The sequence below is a fragment of the Lepidochelys olivacea genome (genome assembly GCF_965140295.1).
Source record: "Lepidochelys olivacea isolate rLepOli2 genome assembly, chromosome: 9".
Classification (NCBI taxonomy): Eukaryota; Metazoa; Chordata; order Testudines; family Cheloniidae; genus Lepidochelys; species Lepidochelys olivacea.
The window spans coordinates 85,799,501-85,812,612 of NC_140419.1; the positions used below are offsets into that span (position 1 = coordinate 85,799,501).

A 13,112-nucleotide genomic window follows, 5' to 3' on the forward strand; every position below is an offset into this window, starting at 1 on the left:
ATAGCTACTGTGGCTACTTTGGAGGAAACCAATTCTGCATCCACATTTGAGTTCCTCTATATCCCTCCTGCCAGGGCAGAATGCACCCTGCTTTATGGTGGATGTTCTGAACTCCATTGGCATGGGACAACAGCCTGTATCTATTACTGCACTCCCACAAATGGTGCTCTATTCTGAGTGTAAGCAGGAGGGAGCAGAAATGAGTTCTTGCCGCCATGGAAAGCCCTTGTACCAAGAGTGTCTGGTAGCCGCAGCTCTTCAGGGTTCCGAAGAACAGATTGTACTGAAAAAGTTAGACCATCAGTTCCCCATCCAATTCTTGTGCGTTTGCCATTGATGAAGCTTGCCTCTCTTTAGCACAATGATGTGGAAAGCACGCAACACAACTTACAACTTGCACTGTTATCTCATCAGAAGGTGCACCCTCGATTCCTGTGAGGGAAATCTGAATTCAAACCTCACTTGCTCAGACACAGTGCGGAGGCTGATGGTGTACACTCGTTGGACAGAATACCATGCAGCTGAGGCCCTAGTCGAGCCACACAGAAGAGCTGTGGGAAAAACAAAAGCTACAGCCAAATAACGTTGATGTTCTGGCTGTGAAAAGTGCAATAAAAATCAGGGCAAAAACAAAAGTCAAAATAGGGCATTTATTTTATTTCACCTCAGTTCTTGTATTGGCATTAGGATTTCAATATAGAACAATGTTTCTATGGCTCCAACCTGGTAAGAAAAATGAAACTATGTAATTTTTAAAGATTTTTACTTACCTGGTGTTTCCAGCTACATCTCCCCCGTGCATCTGTCACATACACCGTCTTTTGACAATGATTGACTGACTTTTCATCCATACTCTGAATTTTGCGGCATAGGGAATGCTGTATTTGAGTAGAAACGTGCTGATCTAAGAGTTTAATGTGACTTTGAATGTTCACACAAAAGCACAGAACATGAGAACACCCGCTCTATACAACTGCTCTGAATAAGTCAGTGAAGTTAGCAAAGTTATAAAGTTATAAAGGGGTCGTTCAGCAGCATTTGTAGGCAGACTCTTGTTTCACAATACGTCTTAAACCTTGAGCTGTAGAGTGAGGGTGCGTTATTGTGATATTACTGAGTTATGTCTAAAATTACACAAACCAAGTGCATAATGTAATTGTTTGCTCTAAGCACAGCAGATAAGGCCTGATCTCTTTCTGATTCCTTTCTCTCTAGACTCTCGGTACTTTTGCTTTTTTCCAAGACCATGGTTCACTTTCCTTGTTGTTTTACGGGCCAGATTCTGATCTTCGTCCCCCCAGTGTCAATCAGAGGTAACTCCACTGGCTTGGATGAAATTGGTTATGGTGGTGTCAATATAGAATAATTCCATTGCCAGCAGTGGCATTATCCCAGAATGACACTGTTGCAACTCAGATCCCAATCCGACCCTATCCCTCATAATTAGAAACTGTTTTGTTTCCACTTTGCAGAGAACAGTCCAGTGGTGCCAACTCAGTGATCTAAGTCCTATGTACATGACAACAAAATCTGCATTTGATAAATCCAATTTTAAAATCAGGCTTGGCCCGAGAGAAGTTTTCTTATAATATGGAGAGGGCCTAATTAGTAAGCTGCCTACAGAGCTATGCAAGAGACATTGGTCTGATTTCCTGGTGGTTGTGTCTCATTCCCTGAACTGGAACTGACCGTAATGTGGAGGCAGCATTATTAGCCCCTCAGGGAGTGTTTCTTATAACTCAGCAAAGAGCCCACCAGGCTGCAAACAGGCTATACAATGAGTGCTGTCAGTCTCCATCTGTTGGAGACTGATGATGGGGTCTTGGGAGGACGAGATATTACCACCCCTGCTACCACTCTGGGGTCGGGGGAAGGATATTCTTGCTCTCAGTGGTTTGTGTGAAGCCTTTAGAGGAGTCAGAGCCTAGTCCAGTGCCCTGAACCAAAATCTCTCCTCCCCAACTATTGCACAGTAGGTTGTGCACCAATTAGTTGTCTCCTTTGCCCCCAGAGTGGCTCTGTTTTAGCGGTGGTGTTTGTTCATAGTAGGGATGCAGGAAGCATTTTGTTATCTTTCAGGATGAAAGCTGATACAGAAAATAAATGTAAAATATTATTAATTTCACCTATTGTTAAAATTCTTTCCCTTCTGGTCCTTTAGCCCTGTCTTTACAAAGACAGTGATGTCACCACTTGCAAATAGTCAAGCTTAATTTTGTAAAAAATGAAAACTCTGCTACTAAATATAGTATAACATGCAATGTAATGGCAAGTGTCAAATTCATTTCCATCACTCTCCTAATATTTTAACTTAAACTTGCTATCAACAACAGTATTGTACTGGTTACAGCACACAATCTCTTTTGTAATTCCACCTTTCACATATTTAATCTGGTTTGGGGGCATTACTGTAGACTTTAAGAATAGGTCCATATAGACTTTGGAGTCAAGAGATTTCAGCCCTGATCCTGCAATTGGCTTCATGTGGCAGAATCCAGTCTGCCTGTGCAGAGCCAATTACAGCGTCCAGACATTGGGTTCCCCTCCTCTAAACATTATGCAAATGCTTAATGTTGAAGTCAATGAGGCTACACACAGGGTTTGTAAAGTTAAACATGTGTGTAAGTCTTTGCAGGATTGGGGCTCTGGTTTGCACACCTGCTGTGTTGCTGACAAGATGTGTGACTTGGGGTCAGTCAGTTAATTACTCTAGCCCAGATCCTGAAAGGTATTTAGGTACCTAACTCCCATTCCCTCCCCTGGAAACCACTATCAAAGTGCAGAATATTGTCATTGCGCAGCCATGGTGATCGGGGAAAACAGAGAGAAAAACAGGTAAAGAATCATTGATATCACACTGTTAATTTGATATTTACAATGTTTGGTTGAAATAGGGGGAACCTATCACATTTATATTATCAGAACAAAAACCAACATCTCATTTCTATTCATGCATATTGCACTCAATGGTGTAACACACTACATAAGAGATAAGAAACTTCTTAGGATAAGAACAGGGTGAGGCTTTATATTTTGCAGTGGCCTACTTAGCAAAGGAGAACCAGATTCACACTTTATATAGCTGCTTTTGCTATGAAATACTCATTGCTAACACCTGTTATTCCACAGCTTGCTGCACCCCTACTCATAGCATTGTCTGTGTGCAGCCTGCTTGTGGTATTTCATCTTCTCCTGTTTAACTGCCTTTGCTTTTAACTCTCTAGCACCTGTGGCCAGCATTGCATATGGCTGGCAATGCAGAACAGGATATGAAAACACCAGAACAAATAGCAAAAGAAGCCTTGCAACTGCACAATGGGAGCTAAAAGATCATTCTGAATATACTCTGTGAAACAGCAGCACTATGTACCCCGATGCCAGGTATAATGGCTATATAGCCTTACAAGACTTACACCTTAAATTAACATTGGCAGCACTCCTGATCCTACTCTTACTGATTTCATTAGGAGTAGTGTCAGACCCAGCCTTACAGTTTAAAAAGTTACCATGATGTTCTACAGTAAAGCCCTAAACACTCCACTATCCTTGTAGCTGTAGTATTTGGACCATTGCTGTAAAATACTGTGACTTTTCTAAAATGAGAGCAGCTATGGCTCATTGCTGTATCATGTTAGGCCTTTAAGACAAGGCAACCCTAAATGATCCCTTATGTACTTGAAACATTGATCTTGTTTAATGACACAAATTTGCCTTCATTAATCCTGAAGTTCCATAGAATTTGCTCTATTACTCAGTGCTACTGTGGAAACAATGGGCCAGCTGTAAATCAGCATTGTTCCATTGAAATCAACAGAATTATGTTGATTTACACCTGGTGAGGATAATTTCTCTGCATATGTTATATATTTCAGGCAAAAGGTGCTTATACTTACTCATACAAGTAGACCTGCCACATGAGTAAGTGGAGTGGTATTTGGTTCCCCCTTACCATATCTAACATTTGCTAACACATCAGAGATCGTTAAAATTACAACTGTATGGGGAAAGGTAAATATTTCCTACAGATGCTTTGGAAAAAAAAGGGGGGGGGGAATTTTTGCAAAAATGTTCTGGCTTTTTTAAAATATGAAAACGGGCGGGGGGAATCCAGGCTATGTGTTGTGTTTGTTGGTTAGTTTTTGTTGGGTGTTGCAAAATGATAAACTTTGAATGAAAAATTTTTCCACAAAAATTTTCATTCGGGGGACAAGAGGCCATTTCAAATGCAAAAAAAAAAAAAATTTTTGAGGGGAAATTTTTTTACTTAAAATCTGACAAAATTGGTCAATTTTGTGATTGTTCTAATGCATAGCACAAGCTACAATACTGGTATATTTAATGTACTCTTGTATTGTACCATTCTACTGTATGTATGTTATGGTAACTTTTGCCAATTGGTTAATCTAGACAAAAGAGTGTGTCACAGATATAGTTTAGCACTATAGAATTTTGAACATAAGCTAAATTACCCAAATTGTCCCACTTAGCCTGTGCCATTTATATATGCTGGTTATAAACCCTGCAAACACACACCTGACACATCACTGCAATGGATTCATTTTCTAACGGTAACAGATGATGAGGATAAAAATATGTGAACATTTAATTTAAGATACATGCACAGTTCAGGAAAGATTGAAAAACCAATTGCATCTTAAAATGTGTAGTGTAAAGAGTTTATTTAAAAGGATATATATGCCAAATAGTTCTGTGAAAATCCACTGGCTTTAGTCAGGGTCCTTTCTTCCTTCCCCTATTACTTGCATTTGCATGATGAATTTTATATTATATTTGTTTAAAACTGTAAGGTATTACAGCGCTATTGTGAGGGGCCCCAGCGAAATAATCCAAGGTTAAACAAACAGTTAAAAGCATTTAAAAAAAAGAGTAAGATCCCAATCCTACATTAATGGCACATACACATGCTTTTCTTTAAGCACATGAGTAGGATCACTGAAGTCAGTGGCAGTCTGCATGTGTTTGCAGGATTGTGCCTAATGCCCTAATTGGACTACCATGGAAGCACAAGGATGTTTTGCCTCTAAACTCTGGCCTTTCTAGATTCCACTCTAGGTAACAAAACTGCACGTCCTCCATTACAAATGTGGCGGGGGGGGTTGGTATGACATGAAAATGAATTTACTATGTATTTGGTTTCTTATAGGAGGAAAGTCAGATGCAATTTTCCTCACTCGTGTTTCATGCAGCCCTCCTGGTGGGCACAAAGCTTCCATGGGAGTGCCAAGTGTGTAAGAGCAGATGAAGCCTGAAGGGGGCTTGATCTTTGTGGTTCCTTGGGCATTTAGGGTCTTAGTCACTTTGTTGTTGTTGTCAGCTCCGAACATTCACAACATCTTATGATTAGAAACCTCAGGTGCTGTTTTCTCCCCACCAGTTCCATTCTACACATGGTTCCAAATGCCTGAATCCCTTGAAAGGTTCTGATCAGCCCTAAGCCCAAAGCTGTTACTTAGAATTTCAATTTATTCATTTTTCTTAGTTTCAACCAGAAAACATATTTTATTTGTTGGTTTTGTGCATTAATAATTTAATGGAACTAAAATACAGATTGTGGTTTCTAAGCAAATCTAAAAGGATGTTTTTGAATTCTACTAGAGTGCTGTGCTTGCTGTCTGAATGTGAGACTAACATTTTAATAGAATACACTGGACTATTACAGTACGATATTACACAGGGCTGCAATGCACACAACTTGCGTTTGCAAATGGAGCATGATCCTACAACCATTACAGGAGCAACCTTTATTCATGCAAATAGTCTTAACGAGGACAGGATTACTGGTATGAGCAATGTTTACTCACACAATTAGTCACTCTTAGAGTTCATATAGTCTGGTAATGTACTGTATATACATCTTGATAGAGTAAGGAATGCAGGGTTGGGCCATAATTTATATTTCTCACTGATATATTTGCTATCAAATTATTATTAACTGCTATAGTATGGCAGATAGCAGTTTAATATAAAAATAAGAGAACTATTTCTTTCAAGCCTATATATTCTTCTTCTTCTTTAATGCTAGTGATGTGCTAGATTCTGTACAATCCACAAAATACAGACAGTTCCTGCCTCAGAGAGTTTATGATCCAAGTACTATTTGTGGATCTACCAGTGCTGGTGTACCTCCTGCATATCACTTAAAGTATACAACAGTTAAACTGATCAACAACAACAATATTACTGGTCTGTATTAAATCAGTCAATCTGTTTAAATCAACTCTCAGTTATAACACCCAAGCAAGAACTCTGAATTTCTGGAACAAAACTGTTAGTGAAATTGTGCAAGACAAAGGGACTAGGTATCTAGTGGCCATGACAAGGCACCAGAGCTGGGTATTTCATGGGCACAGAAAGAATGAATTGACACATTTAGTCACCATTTCTTTGTATAGAGAAAAGGCTGCTGCAGATTGGTTCAGTCTTGCAAGGTGCTGAGCACAGGGAATTCTCCCTGAAGTTAGAGGGAACTGAGGGCACTCAGGAACACAGAGGACCAGGCCTGCACGTAACCATGAAGCAGGAAACACTGATCTAAGAGTTACTGTGACATATGCAGATTACGTTCAGAAGTCTCCTGATGGCCACAAAATACCTGCTACCACAGCCTTGTATTTTACAGTTGGGGGAAGGGAGGTGTAGAATGGATTAGGTTTTACTACAAAGAAGATGGAGTAACTGACCTCTTGAGAAGGCCAGGGAAGCAGTAGAAGCATGGATAGAAATTTGTCCGGACCCATCATTAGCCACTCAAACAATCTGCAAGGTCATCTGCTAGAGCCACAGAGGAGAGCAACCAGGCATGGTCCAGGGTGTCATCTGTTTGTTCAAGTGTGTGTGTGTGCCTTGACCTGAGAATGGTCTCTGTGCTGCTACCAAAGGCTGCTGTGCACCCTTTCCCCAGCTGCACCATGATTGTGGCTGGATCTGTGCCCTCACCACAAAACATTTCATGCTAAGATGCAGGGAGCCCCATGGCACTCAGAGATTGGAGAACCAATGCACTGGCTCCCCACATCCTGTTCCCCCTCCACCTCATTGGTTCCACTGCCTGTCAGGTTTCATGTGCCTACCGACAAGGGGTAGGTGTAATTTGCTTCTAACCCTGGTAGGTATGATGTTTAGATGATCTGGTGATCCCTGCATATTGCTGCTATGCAATATGAGACTATGTCTCTGCATATTGCTGCTCTTCTGATGCCTTTGTGCTGCTGGGAGGTACTTAACAGGGCTTTCATGCCAATGAAATTTTACTTAGTGGCTGATAAGATGTTTTCTGTCCTTTTGAAGGGAACAAACCTCTATTAGTATTCTCCCACTCTGTGCTGAAGTTAGCATATGCTGCCTTCCGGGTTACACTGAATAATATTATGAGGAAACTTTATAGTGACCTGGAGATACAAGTGCTGGGGGAAAGAGCTTTCATTATACCCTTAAAATGGGGAACACAGTATACATGACCCACTAGTTCTTTTCAATGTCTAGATCCTACCAATATCTTAAGAAAGCAGAATAACAACCTATGGCATTGAAAGCAACATCAGCCAGACAGAGAAGGAAGGATAGCCCAAGGGTTAGGATGTTAGCCTGAGACTCGGGAGACCTGGGTTGTTTCCTGCTCCACCGCAAATTTCCTGTGTGACCTTTGGCAAGTCAGTCTCTCTGTCCCCAGTTGCCATCTGTAAAATAGGGCTATTAGCACTTCCCTATTTCACAGGGGTGTTGAGTATAAACCATTAAAGATTCTCCGCTATTATGGCAATAGGGGCCATAGAAGGACCTTCGAGAGACAATACGTACAGCTGCATATATAAATTTTAAAAAACAAATCTCTCCTTACTGTTTGAGGTTGTTTCTCTTTGGCACTGTAAAAACTCCACTGAATGAAAAGTGAATCCACAGACCCAGTTGTTGTATAAGTGCAGAGAAGAGTGGCATTTCCACCAACACTGACATTCACCATGCTCTGGGGAGCTGTCACAGTCACGCTGCTGATGTGGCCTGCAGGGAATAAGCATGGTGAGGGGAGATCAGTCAGGGGCTGCTGCACGCTAAGAAACACTGCTTTGAGTTCTGTTGGACTGGTTCCCCCGCCCACCCCCTGCTCTGCAGGAGACCTGTGATAGCCCTCTTCACTCTGTTCAATAACTTTTTCCCTGGTGATCGGATGAGTGTTCTCGATTTAGTAGCTGGGGAGGGATGAAGATGAAATAGGACCCAGATCCACTAAAATTCCATGCCCTCTTTTAAAAGAAAAATAAATCTAAGTTTCCCAGGCCTGGTCAACACTACACAGTTACATTCTTTCCCAGCTGAGTGCTCACTGCTGCCTGGAACGTGAACTCTTATTTCCCAGCCAGCTCATTCAATCAGAGGTGCTGGAACAATCTTGATAGTGGGGGTGCTGAGAGCCATTGAACTGTAAACACTGTATATAATAGAAACCTCCTCAAGCCAGAGGGTGCAGCAGCACCCCCTCCCCCAACCCCCGCACTGCTAGTTCCAGCACCTGTGCAATCTATGTTTTTCCAGCTCTCCCTTGCTTCCTTGCACTTCTTCCTCACAACCACCATCAGAGCTCCTTGCTCTTCCTCACCCAAGTGGTACCACCCAGCACCGTCAACCCCAGACAATATGTATTTGTCCCCAAGGGTCAGATAGGCCAGTCCCAAGTCTCACTGGCTGCTGCACCTGGTTCCTCTAAACTGTGGAGCCTAGATTCCTAGAATCCAAGCATCCTTTCTCAGTTCTTCTCCTCTAATAGCTTAGCTTCTTGATGTGCTTCTCAAGGCTCTGGTGCACATCTATGTATTTGTGCTGTTCCCAAATGGAAGCTGGGGGCAACGGTGGCAAGAGCTAATTAGGTGCTTTAAAAATGTAAAAAGCCCTAAGTATTATTTACCACTAGCAGGGGTCAGCAACCTTTCAGAAGGGGTGTGCCGAGTCTTCATTTATTCACTCTAACTTAAGGTTTCGCATGCCAGTAATACATTTTAACGTTTTTAGAAGGTCTCTTTCTATAAGTCTATAATATATAACTAAACTATCATTGTATGTAAAGTAAATAAGGCTTTTAAAATGTTTAAGAAGCTTCATCTAAAATTAAATTAAAATGCAGAGCCCCCCGGACCGGTAGTCGGGCCCTGGGCAGTGAGAGTGCCGCTGAAAATCAGCTCATGTGCCGATTTTGGCACGCATGCCATAGGTTGCCTACCCCGTTCTAGAGCATAGGGTGAGCTGATATATTGTGTTATAGTGAGACTAGGATTTATTTTTATGGTCACGTTATCATCTTTGGAATTGTTTTCCCCTTCTGGGGTAAAGGAAATTCTGTAAAACTGATCAACCTACATACCACATGAAACAGATGGAGTTGAGATCAAAAATAAATATTTAATATATAGTACACCATTAAAGGTGTCTATTGCAATTTAAAATAAGTGTCTGTTTGAACACAATTCTTTGCATACTTTCCTGTAATTCTGACAATAATTCTTGCCTGTATAATTTATACATTACTGGTGTGCAATAGGTATGATAAGCTTGGCAAAATTTGATTTTTTTAAAAAATAAGTATTATAATTAAACCAGATGTTTATTTAGAAGCATTATTTTCTATTTTTATCAATTCCACGGTTGTGGGGAAATTATAGGGAGGTCAGACAATAATTATGTAATGCCAGTAGATGTTGAGATTCAAAATAAGTTCTCAAGCAGCATTTTTCTTTCTTTACCTCTCTGTAAATTTCAATTAGTATAGAGGGAAATATTTTTTTCATTGGTTTGTGCATGTATGGGTGAAATTGACATTTACCAACATTTACAAATAAAAATCTAATCCTTCAAACCTTAAGTAGGATCATATATTTCTTATGCACCTATTTATCACACTAAAGTTAATCAGAGTTGGAAAGGAATGTGGAATTGGTCCCTAAAGGTTAGACAAGGCAACAAGCTAATGTGAATTTCATCTGTCAATCAAAAAGAAATCATTAAAGTAAAGCAGTCTGGACTTCAGCAGAATGGGGTTTTTGTTATACTGTTGAATCCAATTTTCAAACTACAGCTTTAGGATTCTGATGGTGCATCTGTCCATTCTTAAAATGTTCCACATTGAAGAAAAATGTAAGGTTCCTGTATTTTCCTATGTGAGAATTAGGTGTGAAAACTTTGCATTGAGAAAATAATGCTCCCGATGGGCTTGTTCCACTTACAATTGATCGAGATACCAGGTACAAAATATTCTTATTTTGAAGGAATATTTGTGCATTTTTTCTTAGGGGGCTGTTACCAATTTTTAAACAGAACTCCATCCTCACTAACATCAATAGGGTATTCTGCTCAAATAATCCATAGTATGATACGATCTATAGTGTGAAAAGAAATACCATAGATTCTGATATATTTTAATTATTAAATATTCTTTCTTTATCAGCCACTGCAATGAGTGAAAATATTTTATAAATGGATTCTAAGCTCTTCAAGGCAGGGACCTTCCTGTCTTCCTATGTGTTTTTACAGCACTGTTCTCACTGAGAGAACAGCACTGTTCTCACCCAGTCACAATCCTGACTGGGGCCTCTCTATGAGCATAAAATAAATATTAAATAATACTACCACTCTAGGTTTTTGTGTTAAGCTATCCTCTTTGGTATTAACCCTTAGAGCTGGCTGGAGGAGGACAACTTTCAATGTTTTAAAATTGGTTTTCGTTTTACATGAGAACAAAACCAAAATCTTTCAAACATTTTCACGAAACAGCCTTGTGTCAAAATGTCTGGGTTCCAATTGAAAAGGTCAGGTGTTGGATCTCTCTCTCTCTGTCTCTGTGGTCAGAAGGGCCCAGAGAGCACTGGACCTCAGAAACCTTCCTGTCCTATCCATTGCTGAAATCGATACATCGCCGCACAATGTTTTGGCTGCGACGAATTACCGTATTTCAATGAAAATACATTTAGCTGGAAATATTCCAACCTGCCCTATTAACCACCATCCTGCCAGCATTTCTCATCCAGTGCTGGCAGGATCCTAGCCAGTGCTGGTAGCAAGCTAGTGCTCACTATTGTGTTTGTAGGACTGGACCCAAAGAGCCTGATCCAGCAACACCGAAGTCAATGGGAGCTTTGCCATTAACTTCAGTAGGTGCAGGATCAATCCCATAGCCCTTGCTCATGCAGGTAGTCAATGAGACAAACTGTGAGTAAGTTTATGTGCTTGATCTTGCAAGCCTTTCCTTACAAGTATTTAATCTGTTTATATGCTCTATGGCATAACTATGAGAGAGTTGCTTGCTACAGAAAAAGTTAATATATAGTTTTTAATGGTAACAAAATAAATTAAGCGGGAAACCAAACACTCTGCTAGACTCTAAAAAATTGTGGATGCAACAGAGACTCCGATTGTATGTCTCATTACAACAATCTGTAACCCACTAAGGCAAGTATACACTACGGAGCTTACAGCGTAGCTGCTCTGTGCCGGCGGGAGAGATTCTCCCACTGATACAGAGCTGTCCATACCGGCACTTCTGTCATTTTTTTCACACCCCTGAGCAACATAAGTTATACCCACAAAAGTGGAAGTACAGACATGGCCTCACTCTCCTTTTGTCCTATGACTACAGAGGTATTAATTGCCCACTTCATTCTGAATGGGTTTTTGCAACATGAATTAATTCCTTATGCTTAACAATCTGTTCAATCTTGTATTTAGCTGTGACACTCTGATTACCTTTCCCAGACCTGAAGAAGAGCTCTGTGGAGCTCAGCGCTTGTCTCTTTCACCGACAGAAGTTGGCCCCCCTAAAAAAGATATTACCTCACCCACCTGATCTCTAACAAACTAAATGTAATTTGGTATCTTGACGTTGGCAATTGCAGAGGCCTGCACTGCTGATGTACTCAGTCTGAGTTTCCATACTGAACATCTGCACCATTTGAAACCTAAATCTGTAGTTTTAAAATTTAAACCAAATAGTTTCACTAACACCTCTGCTAACACTGAGTTACTTAACACTTGTAACGTAACTAGCTATGCTTAGAGGAAAAATAGACTTGTGTATAATAAACAACAGTCAGGAGTAACTGCTTAAGTTGTTCATGTGACCTCCAGAAGAAATAATAACATCTCTAAGTCTTTATCTTGCAAGGTGTATCTGTGGTGTGGTGAGCACCCTCAACTTCCATTTTCTTCAGTAGCAGTTGAGGGTACTTGGGAGCACACAGGATCAAGCTTTTAATGTCTATTTCTACATGTCTTAAAAATAATGCTCAGTGTAACTAAACTTCCTTTAAGCATTAATAATGTATAAGCCTTAATATACCATACAAATCCCAGATTTCACAAAGATTTGCATCCATATTTAACTTTAAGCATAGGAGTAGACCCAATAAAGTCCAAAGGATTATTCACATGCCTAAAGTGAAACGTGGGCCCAACGTCGCCAAGTCATTATTTCCCAAGGATATAGCCCATAGAAACAAGACGAGCATGAACAAATCTAATTTTGAGATGTCTGGAAAACACTAAAGCTTACTCTTGCCTTCTTCTCAATTTACAGCAACAAAGCATTAATGTAAAGTAGGCAATGCTAAAATAGTATCCTACGACAAAATACTAAATCACTATTCTGTCTGTTACGATTCCACAAGATATTTTCTTTGGATCATCTCCACAGTTTTCATTCCAGCTAGAAGTAAATCTCTGATGTACTCCTACTTTGCTGGCAAAGCTCACCTGCTATTTTATTTATGTCCTTTGTTTTTCTCACCTGAAAGGGCTGCTATAATAGCAACTATCTTCAGCATTGTTGCAAACATCTTCGCGAAGTCTGGAGAGAAAAGAACCCAGATGCTGCTGCTTACATGGACTAAAACTCAACTGATTTTTTTTAAGTGGGTTTTTTTGTTTCCCTTATCAGCAGCGTATCAACGTGTCAACAGGCTTTTTCGTTTTCCTCCTTTAACATCTATAGACCTTTCTCTGAGTAGTTTGTGACTGTTCAGTTGAAACCATTTCATGGGGCGTGTGCACCTGAGACACTTGTTAATAATAAACCCTAGAATTCCGCAAATCACAGAGGGCTAGGTTCTACC

The 13,112-nt window shown here is 40.3% G+C and overlaps 1 protein-coding gene across 1 annotated transcript in view; it reads right to left on the reverse strand.

Annotated features, from left to right (window-relative positions):
* Positions 1 to 12,836, reverse strand: part of VSIG1 (V-set and immunoglobulin domain containing 1) — a gene marked incomplete at its 5' end in the record, with an annotated part of 34,787 nt that extends 21,951 nt beyond the window's left edge. Inside the window, 3 exons of the mRNA XM_084638933.1 lie at positions 771 to 878; positions 7,859 to 8,019; positions 12,788 to 12,836. Of these exons, the coding sequence (XP_084495059.1) occupies positions 771 to 878; positions 7,859 to 8,019; positions 12,788 to 12,836 (318 nt within the window). The remainder of the gene's footprint in view (positions 1 to 770; positions 879 to 7,858; positions 8,020 to 12,787) is intronic.
* Between the last annotated feature and the right edge of the window lie 276 nt (positions 12,837 to 13,112).